At 22.6% G+C, this 25,685-nt stretch overlaps 1 protein-coding gene across 5 annotated transcripts in view; it reads left to right on the top strand.

The window, feature by feature from the left end:
• Positions 1 to 25,685, top strand: part of LOC129613273 (GATA zinc finger domain-containing protein 8-like) — a 157,124-nt gene that overhangs the window by 90,472 nt on the left and 40,967 nt on the right. For all 5 annotated transcript variants that reach the window (XM_055527267.1, XM_055527270.1, XM_055527268.1 and 2 more), the window contains one exon: positions 6,835 to 7,944. In XM_055527267.1, the coding sequence (XP_055383242.1) occupies positions 6,835 to 7,944 (1,110 nt within the window). The remainder of the gene's footprint in view (positions 1 to 6,834; positions 7,945 to 25,685) is intronic.

Below are 25,685 nucleotides of genomic sequence, written 5' to 3'. Positions count from 1 at the left end.
AAATCTAACATATTTACTGTTTTGAGTGAAGCTGGGAAGTTCGCGTCCAACTACCTGAGAGATATGTCAGGTTATTTGCTTCGGACCAGAGTAATGTAAGTTGGATATGAGAGGGCTACAATAAGCCATGGTTGGCTATGGTGGGCGGAGCGAGGAAATTCCCTCTTCAATAAAAAAAAACATATTAAAACATACTGTGAAATTTTTGTAAATTATATTGTTTCTCAATTGTACTATTTTTTTAAATTATGAAGCATGTGCCTATGTGTAAAATTTCTTATATTCCAATTTTGCAAATATCAAAGCAATGTTATAAACAATGTGTCAGAATTTGAATTACTTAATATTTTAATTAAAATGGTTTTGTAAATAATTATTTTTATTGTTTGTTATTAAATATTTAATTAAGAAATGGAAAAATTACATAATAATTTCAAACTTTTTAAATACTACTCCCTACAACATTACTTTAGAATAGTACTTTTTGCAATATTACATAATTTCGAAAATTTTAATATAAATAGAGAATTATATAGAGAATCGCCGTTTACTGGCTTCTAGTTAATCGAATTTCATGACAGTTTTGTAGTCCCCATAGTTTTCACGTATATAAAGCACGAATAATCTCATATATATGCAAAATTTCAGCAATAAACTAAATTTGAACCGGGCAACTAAAATTAATTTTTAATTTTGTTTTCAAATCATTTAAGAGGATCAGAAAATTGAATTTTATTAAAATCGCAATCAGAAATAGAATCGAGGCAAGTTCTCTTTATTTCTTTATTAAGGCGCTCTTTTCATAAAATTGTTCATTTTTTCATATATTCGTGTCTTTGTTGTACCCATAGCAAAATTTTATAATATCACTGAATTCATTCATAATATTGAAGCTTGCGTTTTCTACATAATGTAAATGTTATACAATAATTAAATAAGAGGAATAATATTATGTGTAACTAATTAAGGATGAAAAAAAAAAATTAATAAAATTCCTTTGTTTGTCATTCTTTTCATGTTTAAAAAAATTTCCATGAATTCTTATATGTATATGATTTTTTTTTTTGCCGATTAAGCTTTATTAATATACTAAAAAGCACCAAATATCTTAAAAATTCATATAAGTGAGAGGGAGGTAACAACAAAACGTTGTCAAGTGATAAAATGTGGGGAAAAATGTGATTTTTTTTTTCTGCTTTGTTGAAGTACCCATATTGTGTACATTAACGAATACATATACACATTATATGTACATATATATAAATGCAAGCATAAATAATTTTTCCATTCCCTTTACAATTTAAATTAAGTAGATTATATAAAAACAAATTATTTTAAGATAAATATTAAGTATATAATTTATACATATGTTATACATATATGTATTTATTACATAGTATCCCTACATCAAAAGTATAGGTTTTGCCATAAAATGAAATTAAAAAAAAGAATCAATAGGTTTTATAGGCCAAAAATTTTTCAATAATTTTTCGTTAGTAATTTTTTTTCTTTTAGTTTTTTTTTCCAATATTGCCCTTATGGTATTGATTTTTAAATGGATTTTTAGGGTTTTCTTTCTTTTTTTTTAATATACTCGTATTATATGTGCGGTTATGCACAGCTACCCGCAGCTATTTATTATATACATATATATATATGTATTGATACACATATGTATATTATGTACCGTTGAAACTTACATTTAAATCTATAAATTTAACAAAAAATATACCCAGAAGAAAAGAGATATGGAATATTTAAATTTAAATATATTTGGAAAATTTTATTAAGTCTTTCGAAATTTTAAAACAAGAAAAATTTTTTTTTGTATGATATGTAATTTGGTGGCTTGAAGCAAAAATTATGTAATTCGAATTTAAAAATTCTTAATTTTACTTCTAAAATTAATTTTATCATAAATAGAGTCTTACATTAGTGTTCTGTCAAAATTTTCATTGTTATATAGTTCAATTAGTTTCGAAATTGGAAGATAAAAATGTAAAAATCTTTCATCTTTTACTCAAATATCAGAAATCAAATTTAGAATTTAATTTAGTCGGAAAATACGAAATTTAATTGAGAACGTTTGTTTTAGTTTATTAAAATTTCAAAATCATTCAATCAGAAGATCTACTTTGTATATTCTTATTTAATAAATTGCAATAGAACATTAAATTTAATCTTAATTAATTCAAATTAGGATCGTTTACCATTTGAAATTACCCAGCTCTTTAGTATATAAACTACTGTTAATACAGTTAAATGTCCTAAAAGGAATTTTTATACATCGACTTGTATATATATGTAAAAAAAATTTCGGGGTAATCTATCTATAGTGAGAGTTTTAAGTGTTAAATAATAAAAATAATATGAAATCAATATTTAGAAAATTTTGGAATTAGAAATTTAAAATTTTTTTTTTAAATATTTTTTGTATTGAATGTGTCATATAGCTGGTAGACGATTCTTTCATAAAATTTTCAAAAAATTTCCAATTCATTTTACTGCAAAATTGCTATTTTCTGGATATGCATTCTCGATTTCGGACCATCGGATTTTAGTTAATTTCTACATAGGTAATGTCGGCTATGAAACTTGTTTTACTTATTAAGAAATTGTTTTCTTCGACCTTTTCAAATATTAATTTAAATTATTAAACAAAAAAAGAAACTATGACACATACCATATATAGGTTATAAAGGTGAAGGTGACAAAAGAGTATACAATTTTGGAAAAGAAAATCAACAAAAAATAGACAAAATGGAATTTAAATAGATTTTTCATAACATAATAGGTGAAATAAAGCCGCAGGTGTAACATTGAATATTTCTTTTATACACCGTTAATAAAGGAAACAAAATTAAGATAAAAATGTAATGAAATTTTAATTAATTTAAAATGAATTATTTATATACAGGGTGCCATAATATAAATTCTTTTAAACCTTTACTAGCAATTATAATATGAACCGCAGGGGTATTTTTCGTATACGATAAAAAAGTACCCTAAAATGGAAGTTGTACAATGCATATTGAAAAATGATAGTTTTAGTATATTGTCTGTTAAATAAATATGGGCTAACTGGATATTATCTTTGAAAATATTTCAGAATAATGAAATTTCTCTTTAAAAATTTTGAAATAATCTTATTTTTTAAAGTAATTTTATGCTAGCTCTGGCAATTATCGAATAATAAGTACATTTAAAGACAAAATTTGAAATTGAAAAAATTAATTCGACATATATTTCGTCATAAATTCGACATAGGGTCATATATTTCGACCAAAAAAATAAATAAAATTGTAAAATTCTTTATTATAAAATTACAAAACTGCACCTTATTCTTTAATTTTTCTAACAATTCTTATTTATACAAGTAATTCTGAAATTACTTCCATTTCAGAAATATTTTAATACTCGTATAATATGTATCAGTAAGTGTTCTAACCACTTATTGGAATATTCACCTATATACACTCATTAAAAATAAATTTCATATTAATCTTTACATAAAGAGAAAATTACAAAACTTTCAAACCTTCTATACGTAAAGCTTATATGTTCTATGAGTATATGTACTCGATAATTATGTGTGTACATACAAAAAAATTTCCTAAATATTATAACTATATAAATATAACTATGCAATGTAATAATTATATGTTACATAAGTGTTAAGATAAGTGAAAAATTAACGGAGATCCTTTTTTAAAGAAAACAAAAAAAAAAGGTTCAAATATGTTGTAATCCTTTTTGTTTTTTTTCATATAGCGTATTCGATATTTTTATTTTTTATTGTAAAGTGAGCTTATAAATATGCCTTCTCCATATTAACTAAGATAAATTACTTTGAATACTCTTTGTACTTTTTATACCAAATTTCTTGTATATTTTATTTTTTATATGAAAATTTTTATTCTATATTTTCTCTTTATTTTAAATTATTAAATATAAAAGGATATTAAATTTACGAAGACTTATTATATATATAAAATAATGCATACCTGCATCTATATATCTGTATATTCATACTGTTATATTGATGAAAATTCTTTATCCATACATAATAGTAATTTAGTTATTAATCTACTTTTATTCTTAAATTATTATTAAAATAATTAAGTTATATATGATCCAGGATATTAACATTTTTTTTTCTCACTCTGTCTCTCTTCCTCTCTCTCTCTCTCAATTTTTTTTTTGTATTAGCATTCTCTTTTCTATAATATTTTATATACAATTATTTTCTTTTATTATTATTATATTGTATAAACGACAATTTTTCACTATACAAAAAGAAAATTAATTTAAAGCATAAAATGAGGCGTAATAAATTATTTTTATAACTATGTATATGTATATATATATATGTATGTAACATAAACATATTTGTTCATTCAATTATATTGGTACATCCTACTCTTATTTTTGTTATACACTTGAATTTTATGCCATTTTACAAAACTATACTCATACTCTACCATATATACATTTTATATAGAGTTTTCTTTATCAGTGCTCACTATATACCGGTGTATTTATGTATTATGTTTTTACATATACGGCAACTTCTATATTATAGGTTCAATAATTTATTAAGGATGTCACATAGAGTGAAATATAGTGATTTTGTCAATTTTGATTTATTTATTCTAGATGATATTATAAAGAGAAGAAAAAAAAAACAATGAGAGGATGAGAAAAAAATAAAGTATCTTAGATTGTGATAATTGAAAATAAATAAATGATTTTTGATGCTTTATATAAATCTCTCCAAAGTTCCCATACAATGTAAAGATATTGCAAAAAAAAAAAAATTTTTTTTAAATTTTTATTTTTTTTTTAAATAATTGGTGTGTGTATGCTGAATGGTATATGAATTTTTTCATGTAAACATTTTTTATATTATATAGAGTAAGCTTACACGTAAATTGTGTAAAATAATTTTTAAAAATAATTTTTATAGGCAATTTAATTTATGAAATTTTAAAAGGAAAAAAAAAAGTAATTAAGACGCAAAAGACTTTTTGCCAAAAATTTTTTTGTAATTGTTTTACAAGCTCGCTTAATAACCTGGTTAATAATTATTATAGGTATGAATGATTTTTATATTAGTATAAGATATTTTTCTTCATTTCGGATAATATTCTAAAATTTAAAGTGGATCATTTAGAGTAATTTTTCTTCACTTCGTCAAAGATAATTTCAAGTAAATATTAATTAGATTCAATTAAATCTATGAAAGTGGTTCTACATAAAAGTTATAACCTTTCGTATTTTTCTAAAGCGAGTATAGTTTTCCAGTTTTGTAATAACTTCTTGATTTAATAATTAATTTAAAATATATTTAAATTATTTTTAACACTAATTAGGGCGCACAATAGATCCTTATACGCGGTCGCGATGCACTGCTGCCGCCGCCGTACGAATCTACAATACTAATTTTTAAAATACAATTTGGTCTAAAGACAATATCCCATAATTTTATAAATAATTTTTTAAACTTTCCTGATTGACAAATTTCTATTAAAATATTGTGAAAAATTAAATTTTTAATTAAAATTCGTTTGTGAATTGTAGTTCATTCCCTATTTTAAATATCTTGAATAATAACTAATTAAATAGTCTTTGTGATGCAGAAATTTTACAAAAAATTTCCAAATTACTAAGACAGTTAGTAATTTTCATCTATGAGTCGTGATTCCGCTTTAGAATAAATTAGATTATTAATAATGAATTAATACTCTTAATCAAAATTTGTGCTCTAAATAAATAAGAATTATTAGACCTGTATCAAAAGTATTATGCATGATGAATAAAAAAGTTTGATAGATTCAGTTTTAAAACCTAGAATGCATCAAAATGGTGATCTGTTTTACCCCAAAAATCTCCTTACTATATTTGACAAATTGTTTTTAGATCAATTTAAACTTTTAATTGTTTTTTTTAGTTTTAATTATTCACATATAATTTAATTAATTTAAATTAAATTTTGAATTATTTTTTATTAAATTTATTTATAATTATTAATTAATTTATACATATTTCTTTATTATATCAATTATTGTTTTACAGTAATTTCATAAAATTAAATAAAATTTAAAAAAATAAAAATTCTATTGAAGGAAAACATAATTTCATTTTAATCTATATAACCAATGAATTTTGAAAATAATTAAAATAATTAATCTTTTAAATGGTATAAACTTCTTACATAATTTGTATATATATATATAAATATTATATGTATATATTTAGATGTTATATAAAAATATATAAATAATTTTTATTCTATTAATATTTTTGTAACCAAAATCAGTCATAATTATCATAAATCATATACAAAAATAAATATAATCAAACAAAATATTATTTTTATACATAATAAATGTGTGTGTTTGTTTGCTTTCTATGTTTACTGTATAATTTTATCTTATTATATAATATAAATGTGTATGCAATGTGATTAATTCCAATATTATAGCATATTATTTTTATATTTGTACATAAATATATTTATATTAAATATCTTTATTATTTTTAAGTGTATTTTGTTTTTTTTTTGTTATTGTTTTGGTGATTTTCTTTAAATATTAATTTTTCTTTTAATTTCTTGTATTCTATCATAAAATCCATGATATTTAATTTTTCTATAAATTAAAAATTTCTAAAAATAAAATAAATTTTTTTAAAATAATTCCAATTAATTAATTTTTATTTCTTTTTCTTTTTTTTGTATGTTTCTTACATATTTAATTATTCGAAATTGCAATGATTGTACATGGATGTTGAAACGAAAATGAAATAAATTGGAAAATAAAATAAAATTTATAGATTCATTTGCCACCACCACCTTCGACGACTTTTAATTCAACTGGGGTGCCAACAACACCATTAGCAACGCAACAACCGCGTTCGCAATTGCCACCATCATCACAAAAAAATATGAACGGTTATAATCATAGTCGTAAAGTGACAACAAAAAGACGCTACGAGGGATCAAAATTTTTGGGTACTGATGCTAAAAAATCAAATTTAATTGTTAATACACTGGAAATACAAATAATGAATAACAATAATAAAATTAGTAGTAACAGTAACAATAACAATAACAATAAAAATAACAATAATAATAATCTAATGTCCGATAATAAAAATAATGGTTTTTCTTCTCATCCTTATTGCTCCTCAACAAATGCATTGAAATTATCTTCAACAACAATATCATCATCAACATCGTCATCAACATTATCATCATCACCATTACAATCATCAACATCATTATCATCATTATTATTGCCAACAATAAAATCATCGGCAACTGTATCTACTGCTTCTGTATCAAATAATACAAATGATATTATTAAATTACCATCTGCAATTGTAACAACAAATAATTTACATAATACAACGCAATCAACAAATAATAATAATAATTTATTAACATCAACAATTAATAATAATAATAACAATAATAATAATAACAATAATAATAATAACAATAATAATAATACAACACATACTTTACAATCAATGGTATCAACAATATCAACATCATTTACAAAATCTCGTAATGGTGGAAATGATCGTAATAAATATCAACGTGATTATCGGCATCATTCACCATCTTCAATATATTCTCGTCGTTATAATAATCATCGACATCATCATCATCATCATGTATCGTCAACATCGTCATCATCGTCGTTCGTTGTTAATTCATCGTCAACATCGTTTACAAAATCGACACGTAAACGACGTCGTTCAATATCCGGTAAATCATCATCAGCAACACCAAAGAAAAAATCCCGAGCTGGTAAAGAGCGTATACCACAACCTAAAAATACTGTTGCTATGTTAAATGAATTACGTCATGGACTTGTTTATAAATTAGAATCACAAACTGGTCCAGTTCATGCACCATTATTTACAATATCTGTTGAGGTAAGTTTTCTTTTCTTTTTTTATTTTTTTATTAATAAAAAATTTATATTTATTTTTAATTCTCTAAACACTCCCAATTAAATTTTAATTTGGGAGTGTTTAAGTAGTTCCCAGAGTGCGTTCAAAACTCTAATTTACTCTAAGGTTGAAATTTTATCAACAACAATTCACTGCGATGTTCAGTAAATAACAATGTCCAACCACAATATTAACTAGTTATTGTCGCACTATTTTCGGGAGAGCAAGAGAAAATATTATTAAGAGATATTTTTAGACTTATAAAATACTCTTTAATCGAGTGTACTATATGAAAAGACTTATTTGATTAGAAGTTTACCAAGATTTTTAACTAACATTATATTTTAATTTTCTTCTATTATTAAATAAATATTTCGATATAATAAGTAAAGATGTTTAAATGTTTACATACATAGATACGCATCAAAAACAAATTATAAGGATAATAATAAAAATTTTTTGTACGTGACAATTTTGTTAAAAAATAGTTTTGAATGGATATTTTATTTTAAGATTTTCATATGAATGCTTTTGTGAATTCTTTGCGATAAGAATTTGTAATGAAAATAGAAATGAAAAAAAAACATTTTTTTATTCTTTTACACTATATCGGTCCACAAATATTGTCCAGTTGAGAATCTATTCTATTTTATAATACTTTTAATAATATAAATGAAATAGTTAATCAATGAGCATTGGAAGTTTTTACGACAGAGAATGTCGAAATGATTGCTTTAAGACAATTCACTGGTTTTACCTTGTTTAAAATAAAATAATAGATAAAATAATATTGCTCTTATTATTCTACTAACTATAATTGGTTCTTTAATTTTTAAATTAGAATTTCCAAAAAATATTTGTTCTCATAATGCATAGCCATTTGAGAACTACTGAGTAAATTTTTTACAAATTTCGATAATATGAAATTTTTTATATATTATGCGTCAAATTGCTTGTCAGAAATGTATGTAAAATACACAAAATGTAATAATTTTTTGGAGAAAAATTTAATGAGAAAAAAATTAGATTATTAAATATAATTCGACCTTGTTTTTAACGCTATTTAAATGAAAACCATAATTTGGCATTTTTTCTATGACACTATATAATTTATACTCTTGTTGTATTTTATTGAAACAACTTTAGTCACATTGCTACTAGATTACATTCATCTATTATTCTACAATTATAGAAGGTTTAAGGAGATATTTGTATCACAAGAATTTGAAAAGAGAACATAAACTATTTTTGAACATAATTATTTGTATTTAGTTTAGAAAATAAATAATTAAGCGGTAATATAGTCAAAGTGATAATTGCATAGTTATAGAACAGCTGTTATAATAGATATTTTTGAATGTTCCAGTTTGTCATTCGTTTTCTAATATTAAAAAGTATTTAAATTCACAACTTAAATTTCCAAAAAATGTTCATATAATAATTGTTTATATATTTGTACGCGACCTTACACCATTACTCTTTATATCGCTTTTATTGCATGTATTCGAAAATAACCGTGTTTAAGTTTAACATACAATTTTATTAACGGTATCATTTATTTTTTTCTAACATAAAAACGCCTCCTCATTATTCTTTTATTATAGCTTATATTATATACCATGTAATTTTATACAAACATATACATAACTATATGCATTATAGATAAAATGAGTGATAATTTTCTAATCAAATAGAAAAATTGGCGAAGGAAAAAAGAAAAAGAAAAATGTATAGAAATAATTTTTTTTTTATTTTTTGCTTTTTATTTTTTCCCATTTTCTTTATTTTCATTCACTCTCTCAATATATAATCTCATTTTCAATAAGAACTCTTTAAATAGGTGTAGTATATATACGAAAAGAATAAAAATTGAATATAAAACCCCTATATATACCCCACCACCTACACATAGAATTCAAAGTTATACGAAGAAAAGAGAATAAAAAATAAAACGCTTATATACGCTTAATAAAAATTATACTTGAGAAAAAGTTGACTTACAATTTTTTATTCTTATTTTATTATTGTTTTCTTTTTATTTTCTTTTTTCTCTTTTCATAAAAATATTGAATGAAAATGTTTAACAATCGATTGATTTTCATTATTATATCAATCGAATCGAATAAAATAAAGAAAAAAAAAACAAAACAACAATCGATACTAAATTCAAAGAAGAGAACCAAAAAAAGAAAACGCAAAGTGAAACAAAAAAAAAAGAGAAATGAAAAATGATAGGCGTAAAATTTTATCAATGATTTAGATTTCTTATTCACGGTAGTCAGATGCATATCAGGTAATTGGTATTGGGGTAGATTTACTTGAATAAGAAAGAGAAAACAAAAGTTTAGTCTAGTACTGTACTGAATGAGAATATTTATAATAAAAATTTTTAAATTAATTTCAAAATTAATTTTTATAATATGATTTCCTCCTTTGTATTATTTTAATTGAGTTGATATTTTTCATTTTTTTTTTGAAGAAAATTATAAAAACAAATAAAATTTATAAAAACAAAAAAATTATTGAGAAAATTAATGATCTATTATTACGACAAAGTGAAGTTGTTTGTTGTATTCTTTATTGCTCTTGTACTTTAAGACTTACATAATTTGTTCATATCAGGCAATTATGGACTTAATTAAAATTAAAAAGTTTTTAGAGAGGTATGTAATATTTCTTGAATTCTTGAATTCTTTTGCTAAAATATGACCACTTTCAAGATTTCCTAGGTAAAATTTATTTATTGCTTAAATTTGATATTTCAATTTCAATTTTCGACCGTGAGTGGACGGACAACGATAGAGAATTTCACAGAATTGATAATTCATAAAAAAATATTGCATATCAATAGGCGACTAAATCTTATTAAGTACATAAACTATTTTAATATTTTGGGTTTTATTCTATTAAAATATAAGTGTTTTCGTAACTAGAAGGTACGGTGGAACGTTTTAAAATTCTTTTGGTAAATCATTGAAATATTAAAAATAATTAATTTTAATAACGGTAATAATATTTTCTCACGAGTATCCTAATTTCATTATTATTCTATTCGATTTGTCAGCAAAATTTATTACTTTTGCTGATTTATTATTATTTTTAATGACAATTTTCTCTTTTTTCTTTTGTCAATTATAATTTATTATGCGTTAAGATATTTGAAATAATAAATAAATAATAATATTGAATATATTTGTTGTATTCGTATATACATATGTAGCAATTTCTCTAAATATAATTGTTATATGGAATGGTCACTCATTTTTTTTTATAATACTCGTATTATATAATAATCAATACCACGAAGATAATGTTTCTTAATTTATTTTAATGTTATATAGTGTGGTGTATAATTCCTGTATATTAACGTATATATGTATAAACGAGTAGGAAATATTTTATGTTCTATAATTTTAATGCTCTTTTGAAATCGTTAAATTAAATTTAATAGCCCTAATTATTATGTTTTAATTTCTTTTGTTATAAAAGGTAAACGTGTATGTATGCATTATCATTTCATATATATATATGTATAATTCTATTTACAGGCGTAGGTTTTGATTTCGAAATTAAGTTCGAATAAATATTTGTAGAAGGCACGAAAAAATTATTTATTGCTATTTAGTTTAGAAATTTTATTTTTAAAATATAATTTAGATTAGTGATTTGAATTTAATTTTGTATACACGTTTGAAGTGGGAGTATGTTATATATTGGGTTCATGTTCGAAATTATAATATTAAATAATATTAGTATTCAAAATAAGTATAAAATTTTATGATTTACATTATAAATTTAAAGATTTATGAAGCTATTTTTAGAAACATTTAAAAAACTGCAATCAAATCCGAGTTTGTAAAATTTTTTTTTGCTAAAATTTTTGATTAAGATTTTGTTTAGATTTATTTTGAAAACTTAAAATTTTATGTATTATATTAACTATTTAAACAAGGTGCACAGAAAAAAATCAATATTTGTCAAAACTCGATTTTGTTTCAAGTTAATTACAGCAGTTTACCCTACTGAAAGAGGTACATAACGTATATTTTTGCTTATATGAAAATTTACACATTTAATAACATTGTGAGTGCTATTATTTGCCAACGAAATTTCTTCCTTAAATCACCTTTCTTTATATTTATTTCAAAATATCCCCATTTCTAATAGCTCTATATATAATACTATGAAACTATTTTAAGAATTTCCATATTTATTTTTAACTATATTAATAATTGCTGTATAGCTAACCCTTTTGTCCCGTCAATCAATTTAAATGAATGAAAATAAATTTAGAACTGCTATAGCAAAACAAACGTAAAATTACTAAATTTATTTTACATAAATATTCCTAAAGCAGAAAATAGAATTTTCTAAAATAGTGTAAGACTAGGCATTTTATGTATTATAATATAGTTAAAGGTAAAAGTAATAATTTAACTTATAAAATGTCATAAAATTGTAAGGATATATATATATATATATATTTTATAGCCCTAAACAAATAAAGATGAAAAGATCAGAAAGTGTAAAAGCTAATAAAAACTTTTTTGTTTCTACTTCTGTTTTTGTATTTTTTATATTTATTATGGTTTTTTATCTGCTGCTATTATTCTAATGAAATGAGAGAAAATTTTTTGAACAAAAAAAAAAAAAAGAAAGGATAATAATAATATTTGAATTATTTCCGAGTAAATGGTGTTTATTTTTTATTTATAGAGAGAGAAAAATTGAAAAAAATTATTTTTGCATAAATGAAAATATAGGAATAAATTTTTTTTTAAAAAGATTTGTTTAATAAGGGAATAAAGGATTTAGAAAAATAAAAATTGATTATTTATCTTAAAATATTTTCAATTTAGAATAAGAAATAGGTGGGATTTAATTATTGAAATAATTAAACAATAAGTTTTAGAGGATTTTAATTGTTTGTGTAACATTTTGATTTTAATTTGAAAATAAATTTAAAGGGGATTCTTTTTAAGTGTTCACTCGCGTGAATTATTTAAATTGAAAATTTTTAAAATATAAAATTAAGCGAGTATGTTTTTGATCTTGAATAATGCTTAGATATATTCTAGTTAAACTTATTGATATTTGATAAAAATTTCTGATTTCATACAGAATTTTAACTTATATGTGTTGGTACGAGTATAATCTGGTAATTCTGCTTTACTATAATTTTACTTCAGTATTCCAATTTTGGTCTTGTATTAAAATTAATAATTAATTTAACTGATTCACTGAATCAGAATTTTCTATAAGAAAAGGTGCAGCCTTTCATAAATTTGAATTGAATTTAAAAATTTAATTTAATTTTTTTTTTCATAGAATGGAAGTATTCACACTTGAAATAAACGTAATTTGAATTCTACTTAGAATGTCGGATTTTATCAATAGTGATAGCTAGAATTTTATAATCTAGGAATCATTCTAAACCAAATTCGAGTATTAATTTTAGTTTGCTTCAGATTTAGTGAGATTTTATTAATTTATCAAATTAAACTAAATATTTTCTTGAATTAAAATTTAAAATAAAATAAATTTGTATAAAAAACAAATAAAAATATTTGGTTTCGTTTTTTGCATCCTCACAAGGCGTAACATCAAGATGACAATATTATGATATCATAAAAAATTACGAAAAAAAAAATTATAATACTTAAAATTTTTTGCTTGGAAGAATTTTATGATTATATACAAAAAAGCCTTGTAATATTATTTCCAAAACTTGGAGAGAAACAACGCAAAAGAAAACCAAAACAAACAAGAGAAAAAGTTGCCTCTTCATTTCGATTAAAATATTTTCTCTTTATTTTTTTATTGTTTATTTTCCTTGTTCTTTTTTTGTAAAAAGGGTCTAAACAAATTTTAAATTAGTTTTTGTTCAAAGAATTTTTATTAGTATTTGACAATATTATTAAAATTTTACTTTCGTTTTTGTTTAATCCAAAACTGTGTAGCTATGTATTTGGTGCAAGAAAACAAAATTAAACTTTATTTACTTTGACCTCAATGAGAGTTTATAAAGGGTATAAGCATAAATTGTTTGTAATTTCGTGCTCTACATTGTATGCAGCACAATTTTAAAGTGAGTCCAAAAATTTAGTGAAATTGTTCAAATGAGTACATTTATTTTACTCTTATTTTTATGTTTTCTTTGTTTTTGTGTAAAATAAATGCGAAGAGATGTGATTCTCTTTATGTGTCAGAAATTTGTTGAAGAAAACCAATTGAAGTTAATGACTTTTGTATATTTTTAATAATTTGGTTAAATAAGGTGAAAAATATTTTTTTTTGGGGGAAAAAATTCTCAGTTTATTAGAAATGTTAATTGCAAATATTTGTTGAGAAAATTTTTTTGTCTCTCATCTGTTTTACTTTTATGATTGTAAAACTTTATTGAAATTCGAAAAAAATTCCAATGTATTCAAAAATACGGTCAAAATTAGAAAAGTAAATTGTAGTAATTTTTAAGGCTAAAAGGGTATATTTTGATTAACAATGCTTACTCATTTAAGACTGATTACATATATTACATGAATTATAACACTAAATCATTATTTTAAAGATTAATTATCTGTCTCAGTTAATAGCGGTTCTCTCAAAAATTTTTGAGGATTGAAGGATTGTAATAATGATGCAGAATAAATATGATTACTTGTAAACTATATGTATTTAAAAAAATGGCTGTCAAAACCTTAATTATATGAACCCAAAAATACAATTTTCTTCTTTTTATAATAGTTATTACTTTGTTTTTTTTTTTGTCAGAATTAACTATATTTTTAGGGCAAAGTTTTAATATAATTTTGAAAAAGAGATTAATTAAAAATCTTTGAAATTACATTTCAGCATTTTGTACGATTTTATAAACTTAAAATGTCGAAACCGTTTCTATATTTAATTCTAAAATTTATTAAGAAACTTTTTCAAATAAGTTGAATGAAGAAAAATTTGGTAAAATACTTTATTCAATAATTTTTGGGAAAACATACTGAGCCTGGTGTAAATTAATACTTTTTCGGTAAATTTGACAAATTACTTAATTGTGACGTTTTAGGATCATATCATTTTGACTACATAGACTATTTTGAGAAAAATCCTCATACTCTCGTAAGTACTCATCCTTAGATGTTTCCGCTACTCAAAATATCAAAATTTCCTCAACTCAAATCCTATACAAAACCAAATGTGTTTCCGTCGAAATTCAAAATTCGATGCATTTTAAATAATTCAAAATAGAAAACTAAATATATATGCAAAAATGTTAATATTATCGAAATTTACATGCTTAAATGATTAAATAAAAATTGTTATAATTATAGTCTTAATTGGAATATAATTTATATTTTATTGTCATTTTATGTTAATTGAATTTAAATAATATTTTAATATTTTAATAAATCAGGAATTGAGAACGTTTAGTGTATGTACATAATATTATGGTAATCTCAATGAGATTAAAATATTCGATTGCATTCTTCAAATAATTAATTTGTATTAAAAATATACACTTAATCTAAATTCACCACAATTTCCTATTATACTTTTATTTTAACTTGAATTCAAAATCATTTACCCTTAAATCATTTATCCTATTTTGCTATTTTTATCGATTCTATTAAATTGTATTATCACTTTCAATTAATTGTAGTAACTAATATTTTCATGGAGTATCAGATAAACAATTTATTTCTATTTGGAAAAATTAATGTACATTAATAGGTGTGAAATTTTTAGATAATAAAAGTCCTTTTTAATTGTTAAAAATTTTCAATATTGCCGTTGTTGCTAGGGATTGTCGCAACATATGTATAAGGTATTTCGTATTGGAATGAAATATCCGATACATGAGTGCAAAAGAGAATTTATCAGGACTACAGTATCCTTTTTTTTTGGATTAATAAAATTTAACAAAATAATCTATAAAAATTATATGTGAGAGGAACGAATAAAATTTTAAATTAATATTATAAAAGCTTTCAAAGCACCTTAAAACATCACAAAATTACAGCCACATTAAATGCAGAACACCAACTTACTTTTAGTGTTACAAAAGCCAAAATATGCAAATTTTATTTCAATTACTTGCTCTAACAGAAAAATTTCATTAATAATAAGTTGTGGGTTAGACGAGGTGTAATTTTCGCTTTATGCAATCCAAATTGCATGAACTGAGGTCCCGTCTTACAGAACGCTTTAGTATTTCCTAAAAGTTTAAAATTCCCATAAACAATGAAATTATAAAAACAATATTGCTTTTGAATTCAATGTCAATTTTAAATAATTTGATTAATAATATTATTAAAAAATATTTCATAAATTTAGTTGTCCAGGAACATGTACTTTTTATAATAATTTAATTAAATCTGTATTTATGACATTCAAAAATAAAATTCATGTTATCTTTACAAAATATTTAACAGGACGATGATAAAAATATTAACATAAATCTTCATGATTTTCAATATATTGAAAATTTACAACGAGCAAATAATGATGGTTGGGAAATGAGAAAATGTTTTAATGAAATTTTGGGAGCAGATTCTATATCAAATCTTGAATTAACAGAAGTTGCTCTTGAAATATGCCATAAATTAAGTAATTTTACATGTAATATAAGATTTTTTAGAAGGATACCGTGATAAATGTGGCAATAAAATGAATGAAATTTGACCTTATATCTTAAAAGAAATTCAACCAAATGAAAATGAATTGGGTTGTAAAACACCCGAACAATTTATGTTGAGATTATCCTGAATTCTCATTAGAAAATATTCAAAATATTCTAACTAAACAAAAATCTGAATAATGAAATGAAAACTCAAGAAATTATTTTCAAATTGTGGGATTGTGGCAGCATACTTATGTATAAGGTAATCGTGATAATTAATTTTAATTTTTTTACAATTGGAGTAGTAATTAAGATGAAAATTTAATTTAATTTGACAAGGAATATGTTCAGTCATATTTCGTATTTTAAACGCCAGTACTTTTAAAGTTAGATGATCAAGAAGAGTTTGTTTGCCGAAAATGAGTTCTTCTTTATGCTTAAATCTTTGCATGTGCCTGGAATTTTCAGCATATTGATATTTTACTTTAATCGTCTTGATATCGATGATTCTCTCTATTAAATTTACGATTCTATTACGATAAAAATTCTCTGTTAAATTTAACTTCTATTACGATAATTGCACATAAATTAAAATTTTTTGGGCTGTTTTGTTTGGAAAATATTTTGAATGGTTCGAAAGCTCTTAGTTTTTATCCCAATTGCACACTTTCTCACACCAACTTGTCTAGTATTGTTGGCTTTCCGAACTGGTGGTTTTCCATAAATAAATAAAAAAAAAACAAGAAAAATGAAAACTAAAAATGAAAACTGTCTATTGAATAACGTCCTTATACTTTTGCCATGTGCATATAATTTTAAAATAATTACAGTTATTCATTTTGTATAGCTGTCTCTTGTCCTCTTCTCTTTGTCATATAAAATTTTCTTAAATTAAAATCATCTCACTTAATTTTTTCTCTTAAATAAGAGCTCGTGTCTTAAAAAATTTTAGAAAATTACAACAAGTAAAAAACAAGAAAAAAAAGTTTTATGTGAAAAGAAAAAAGAATAAAATTGCAGCACTTAAAAAAAATGCTTCTATTCTTTTCCCTCTCATACATTGTACTCGTTTTTTTATATACAAAAGTTTTGTTTTTAGTACTATTTTAAGGATTATATAGGGTGATTTGGTACCACATGAGAAATATGTTAAAAAAATTTAATTAGTGTGAGTGTGTTGTAAAAAGTCATTCATATTTCATGACAGTTTCAATTATATTGTGGATATATGCAGTAGGGTGGAACGAAAAATTAATTCTCATATTATCAAAGTAATGCTATATTGGCTAGATTTGAATTTAAAAAGCCGAAACATAACGAAATTTTATAGATTTTTGATTAATTGGAAGTTCCGTTGCGAATTTAAATTTAATAAAATGAATTTTTTTCTTTGAAACTTACAGATATTAAAGATTGCTTTTGATCTCTCAATTGGTTTAGTTTCAATTCGTCGAATTTTCATTTTTTAAACTCTTCTGCATATGTTGCGATTTTAAGGAAGATACACCATTCCACTTTCGCAAATAGATTTTTTTCTACGCATATGCAAACAAATTTCTATATAATAAGAAGAGACCACCCTTTTGCACAGTATTTGGAATATTGCAAATTTCTCATCATTTGAAATAAATTTTTGTGTTTTTATAATAAAATCAGCCACATATGGTCAACATAAAAGCTCTACAAATCAAATTATATATAAAATATTATTTTATGTAATGCATAAAGGTTGACAACAATATCATTTGGTTTTGAATTTTAAATTCCATTTTTTTGAATAAAAAAGTCCTTTTCGTTCAAATTTATATTATGTAATGGACTAAGCTTTGAATAACATTGAATAATAAATTTATTATTGGGGTGAATTGCAGCAGTTGCATGATATTTTTTATAATCCATTCCGTGTAAATATTTTAAACTATAATTATATAACACTGGTACAGTGTCATTATTAAAAGTTTTCATCTTAATTCATCAGTTGAATGTAATTGGAGTTTGCATGTAAGGGGAATGTTGTCTCAACTGCTGTTCTGTCCAGACATTGGCCTTTCATTCATTGGCCTTTCATTCATTGGCCTTGTAACTCGTTTCGATCAATACTAGGCAAACTGTAGTTAATATTGGTCACAAAATAAATACATTTTTTCACTTAGAATTCAAATAATGTTTAAAAAATATGTACTAGAAAAGAATACCTTGAATGGCGGACAATATTTTTGTGTCCGAAGTGTATTTGAAGTATTAATTATATTTTTTGCAAAAACGGCACGAAGAAATAGGTATGCAACTCATTTATTTTTGGGTTTAATCCAAAAGAACACAAACTTATTGCTATGCAGTTTTATTTTCATAATTCAAAATAAGTTCTTAGTGTTTAGGCTATTACACTGAGATGCCCATAAAATACAAAATATTTTTAAGTAAAATTTTACTTTTAGCCCTGTTGCAACGATCATAATGTACGTATATTGTAGGTGGTGGCAGGACTGTTGTAGTGCCAATCAATTTTAACATATTATTTATAGTATCACCCCTTATGTAATCATAGAAAACCAAAGAAAACAAAAAATATGAAAAAAAAAATAAGAAAAAGAAATTCGGAAGAGGCTCTCAGTTTTTGTTTTATTCTTTTATAATTGTTGTTGAATTTTACATTCGTCTATTATTTTTGTTCTTGCTCTTGTGTGTGTGTGTGTGTTGTGTTCTTTAAAAACAATAAAAAGAGGATGTTCATTAAGTATCCTCTTGCTATACGTCCATTGTTGTGTGTATATATATATATATTTTAAATTTTAAATATAAATGTACTAAAAAAAGGATAAGACAGATAAAACATTGCTGCCAGAATTTTGTTTTTTTTTGTATTTTCCATCTCTCCAGTTTATAACCTCCATGTATTTTATAACAATTTTCAGAATTACTTTTTGTTTTCCTTTCTCTATTTCAGTCACATTGTTTTTAAGAATGTTTTGTTATTTAAAAACTTAAGGACAATTAAAATAAAAATAATAAAAAATAATAAAAAAAAAATGACATAAAATTTTTTTTTCAACTATTCATTTAATGCACATACATATACATACATATGGATTTACATATATAGTAAATAATTTAGAACAGGATTTTTATCTTTCGTTTCCGTTCCGTTCTGTTCAGTTTTCTCTATATTATCGCTTTTGTGTCTTTCATAGTATTTAGCCTTCAACAGAATAAAATAGCAAGAAGATTATGCATATGTATTTTTTTTTTCATATACAAATGCGTTTACCTACATACACATACATTATATAGCTATATGTGTATGCATATGAATGTATTTATAAATATTTGAAACTCCATAATTATGTAAAAATTTTTTTTTTCGTAAAAAAATTAGAGAAAATTAAAATGAAAAGAGTAATAGTGACACACAGTGTAAATAATTGATTTAATTTTTGAAAATACAAAACAGTAGTCGGTCAAATCTATGGCTAGCAAATTAAGCACATTTCCTTTTAAAGCAATTCAAAATATCAAATGTAAACTAAAGATCTCTTAATAATGAAAAGAATTTCTTATTGAAATGATTTTCATATAACCATATAAAATTGCATAAATTTAGGATGAATCTTGAAATAATTCAAATCTGGATCAAAATATTTACCTTTACAATATCAGTGTTCTCTATAATATATGGGAATGTTAAAATTTGTAAAAGGATGAACGGACTAACGCAATGAACCTACAAACAATATTTTTTTTTTTTTTGAAATTTATTTTAGAAATGTGCTGCAAACTAAATCAATGAAATAAAAGAAAAAAAAAACACTTATCTGACAGAAACCGATTTTTTTCTTAAGTCTATTAATTGTCCTCTAGATATGCTTGTACGTTTTCTATAGTAATTTTTTTATTTACGTATCTTTTAGGAAAATAAATGTGTCCATGCATATTTCAATCAGCACACTTTATTTTATAATATATCCGAATATACACATTACTCACCTTGAATATTGTGAAAATATAAAATAAAATGTAATTAAATAAAAGAAAAGAAAATTGCATGCCTGTAGGCGACAAAAAATATAAAATAGTCGCAAAATTAAAAAAAAAATAATTGATGTTATTTAAACATGATAATTGAAGAAAATTTAGATTTTGTTTTTCTTTCTGTTGAAGCGAATGCAGTTTTAGAAATAAAATAATTGAAAATATGGAAATGAGCCGTATTATATGCAATTTTCTTAAAAAGTTTTCAGAATCAGTTAAATAAGTTTTGTGATTTGAAACAATTGTTTGAAACATTTTTGTTTTTAATGTTAAATAGTCTCATTTACTGAATGGCTAATAATTCATTTTCAATTGTATACTGAGTTCTTAATTGTTAAAGTTCTAAAGGTTTGCTAAATTTTATTTAATTTCAATTTATTGTCAACACAGCAAATTTTTATATTTAAGATTTGTATTTAAATTATTTATGTGGTTAACAGAAAGAATATTCCTTTGTTGTTTCCTAGCTCAGGTTTTTGTTGTTCCTAAATCATGTTCTTGTTGTTTCTCTATTTTATTCCAATGTCTCAATTTTACATAGTTCTGGGTGTGCTTTGTCAAAATTTGATCAATAAATGTTACGGTTAAAAATATTAACAATAACCATTTTTTTTTTTAAAAACTAAATGTGAATTTTGAATTTGATTCATTTGGACGCGACGATGTTTTTTTGACGAGTATAACCTTATTGGCAAAAAGTACCTGTACGTACACTTTTCCTTCCAATAAATTGAATTTTGAGCAACTTGTTAATTGCAATCTTTAAATCAGTGACAAGTTTCTGTATGGTACACTGAGAAAAATTTTTATTTGTATTTCTGGTAAATTGTAATAAAATATTTTTCCGTATATTTTAAGAAAGATTTTTAATAAAATCAAATATTAAACATTTTTTTTCTTATTCAGGTTTTATAAAAATATTTACAAGCAATCAACTTGTTTCAGTTTTCAACTTAAAAAAAAAATGTAAACTAGATGCACTTAAAACTTTTTTTTAAATTCTCGTTTTCTTTTAAATTTAATTGGTTTACCAATTATTTTTGAAATTCGTTCAAGAATTATTTTGTGTAAAAGTAAACTTTTAGAATTTTTTTTTTGTTTCTTTTCGAACTGCAAATCCAATTTTCAATTTCTGAAACAAATGTGAAAACTTTAAAAACAACAACAAGAAAAAAATTCAAAATTCTCTTCTACTTGTATTTGTCGTCTTTCATTAATTTGTAATGTGTAACAAGGTACATGTGTTGTCGCACCAATAAAAAAGTAAATTGGTTTTTACTTTCGATATTTTTTTCTTCTATTTTTTAAGGGAAAAGTGCATGAGTGCATTTGAAATCGCGTGATAAAATGCATTAGAAAATTAAATATAGAAAAAATTTTTATTTTTATTTGCTCTTTTTTTTGTTTTTTTTTTTTATATATAAAACGGTCAAGTGTCAAGCGTGTCCAATTTTTTTTTTCTCTTTTACAAATTCAATTTTTCGTTTTTTTTTTTTACAAATTGGGGTTTGTAATTTCGGTTTTTTTTTTTCTATACTTTTTTTCTATTTAAAAATGTGTTTTAACTAAATTATAAATGGATAAAAAATAAAAAAAAAATTATTTTCAAGTTGACAGCAAAATGTTTAAAAATTCAAGGTAATTTAAAGGAAAAACAAAAAGAGAGAAAAAAAAAGTGAGAGTAAAAGTGAAAGATAAAAATAGTTGTAAAATTGATTTTTAAACGATCTGAAATACACTCATTTATCGAGTTGAGGGGAGCACTGAAATAAATTTATCAGTAGGTGTTAATTTTAGTGTCATGTAATAAAAAAATTTTTCTCTTTTTTCTTAATACTCGTTGAAGTTCTGTAATTTTTTTTGGCTTGAATGTATTTTACGTGTAGCTTGTGTTTTTGTTCTCAAATCTAAAATGGTGAAAATGAAAATAAATGAAGTTATGGTGTATTCCTACTCATCTTTATCTTTTGAAAAATAATTTTAATTACTGAGTAATTACTAATTTTATCATTTTTAGAAATGTATTGTAGTCGATTGATAAATTCTCTTTGTAATTGATTTCTCAGTTTTTATTTAAAGAGTAAGATAAAGAGAAATGAATTTAATAGAATAAGTACAAAACAGAGAAATAATATAAATTTTAACAGTAATTTTCCAAAAAAGAAAAGGGTGTTGTCTGTTTGGTGCTTGTTCCGGATAAACACCAGTTTTTCACTTTTTGAATTTAACATGTTTTTTATTATGTCTTTGGGTTATATTTAATAATTTCTTATAATAAATTTTTTCTATTTTGCAATAAGGTTTAAAAGTGTTTTACGGTCGTTCATAAATCTATATTATTTCATGTATTATTAAAAGAAATTTTTATACTTGCATTTATATGAAAAAAATTTCAACCATATTTCATAAATTTTAAATTTTTTATTTGATTTTTATAACAAATATTCTTAAAATTTAATATTTTCAATAATATTTTCAATTATTTTATACATATTTAGTTTTCAATGTAATTTTTGTTATACAAAAAATCTAAAAGAATATAAAATTCATATCTAAGTATTTTATGTGCATAAAATAATGAAGATAATTGAAAATCTAAAAAATTCAAATAAATTTCAAAAAAGAATATTAATGATAATAGAAAAAATATTTTTTTTAATTAAAAACTTTAAATTTTATTTTTTTTTTTACAAAAAATTTAAATCAATTTGACTAGACTGTATATGTATGTATGGTATAACCTAAATATAACCGAAAAGCTTATAAAAATATTCAAAAAGGACATAAAATTGAAAGAAAAACCAAAAAATTGAAATTTATTTTTTTATTTTTCATGGATTAAGGACATGTTTTATTGATAATAAAACATTCATAATATGTACTTGCTTTCATATGTATATTATGTACTTATACATTATGTGTGTGTATACATAATTTATAAATGATGTATGTATAAGTAATTATATACAAATATGTATATAGCTGAAATAGAAACATTTCTGTTTAGATAAGCTAGATTAGTTTTTGTTTTTTTAATTTAAGAAATGATTTTGTCACAAAATCGATATTTTAGTGTATAGGTTCTAATAACACTTTTAATTTTCAATAAGTTGAAATTTTGAGTAGAAAATTTTCAGATATTTTATTAAAAAAATTTTATAATTTATTTAAAATTTTGTTAAGCTGTCTAATAAATAATCGGTTTTGATTTTTTTCGGTTTTGGCTTACAAATTGATACTCGTAACAAGTTAGATCTTATCACATTGTTCAGGCAATTTCAATTGAATTTATTTATACTCTTAGATTTTTAAACTTAATTGTGTTTTCCATGAATATAGAATTTTAAAATTAAGAATACGTTTACATTATTTTCGTTTTAGCATATATAATGATTAGCTTGGGATTTAATTTATAATTAAATTTTTATTTTATTCAAGAATTTTCGAAATTCGACTAAAAATTTAAACAAAATTAAAAAGTTCTTTGAATGCATAGTTAATGTATTTAATGGGTTCTATTTTAAAAATTTATTTCATTTTATTTTATTTTTATTATAATTTTATTGAAACATATTGATGCTCAACTTAAACTAATTCTTATTAAATTTTAGAAAGTGGTTGTGTATAATGTAGTGTTCGTAAAATATAATTTTCAAGTGAGGACAATTTTATTCGTATTATTTTTCTCGTTTTATTATCAAAGTCTTTACAAAATTTTGTCACCATTCATTCATTTTGTTTTTGAAGATGACAAGTTATAAATCGATATTTTAAACAAAATCAGAAAATTTAATTAAAAAATAAGTAAGTTATATTTGTAAAAATTACCTTTCAAATTAAAAAATAAAAATTCCCATTTGAAATTCAATGAAAAAAGTTGAATGACAAGGCAAGATATATTATTAGGCTATCTAATACCAACAGTTAATACTAAAAGTAAAACATTTACTCTTTTGGCGCTCATAGTAACAATCACATTGATCTAATTTTATTAAACTCCCTAGATTTTAAGTGATCAATTAATCCTTTTCATTATAGATTCAATAACTTCGTAGAATATGGAAGTATAAGACAGCTTAATCACAATATAAATTTTAAAAATTTTTTTCTTATACATTGTATGTAGTTCAAATATTTTTAAATAGTACTGTAAATTTTCTTAAAATAAATCATTGAAATTTCTCATTTCACCACACCAGACAAAAAAAAAACATTTTGATCTGAAAAATGTTTAAAAAATATTAATGTGTATGTGTATATGCATGTATATAATTTATATAAAATGTACCTTTCTATTATTTTCAATAAATTTTTATAATATGCTGAAATACTCACACATTTACTTATACATAAATTTTGTATTTATACATATATATGTAAATAACATGTGAAATAAATATGTAATGAATTAAAAATAAAAAGAATCTCCTTGTCTGTACGATTATTTTTTTATGAATTAATTTTTCTTATTTTCTTGTTATCATTTGTTTTTCTTCTATTTTTCTTTGGTTTAGTATTAAAAAAATTCTCAATATAAATTTTGTTGAGGAATGAAAATCATTATTAGGTACATGTATGAGAGAAATTTTATATTCTCTTCTAACAACAATATTACTCTGGTGAAATAAATAAAAATGGTAAGGTTTAGAAAATAAAAAAATTATAAAACTAAAACAAGAGAAAAGAAAAAAGGATTTTCTATTCTTAAAGGGAAGAAACAAAATTGCATTATTTGCAGTAGCAGTTTTTAACAAAATTTGTAGTTGTGGTAGTAGTACGATATAGCATCAAAATAATCAAAATATGCAAATTTATTAAAAATACTTTAATACCGTAAAAAAAAAATCTGGTCAGTTTAAAAATTTAAAGAATATGATTTTTTGTCCTCTATATGATTAGAAAATTTTTAAATTCTAATCAGAATTTCCTCACAGATCTCGAAAGATAAATTTATTTTGTAGTTGTTCTGAATTTTAAAATTTAGGATTTTATTATTCATATGGCATGAGAAAAATATTCATTTTATATTTTGAGTGATTAAAACATAACAAGACATCATTAGTTTGTAATCACAATGAGA

The sequence above is a fragment of the Condylostylus longicornis genome, unplaced genomic scaffold (genome assembly GCF_029603195.1).
Source record: "Condylostylus longicornis isolate FDR11 unplaced genomic scaffold, ASM2960319v2 ptg000081l, whole genome shotgun sequence".
Classification (NCBI taxonomy): domain Eukaryota; kingdom Metazoa; phylum Arthropoda; class Insecta; order Diptera; family Dolichopodidae; genus Condylostylus; species Condylostylus longicornis.
Note: the sequence above shows the minus strand (reverse complement) of the source record. Positions and strands in the feature narration are given on the sequence as shown.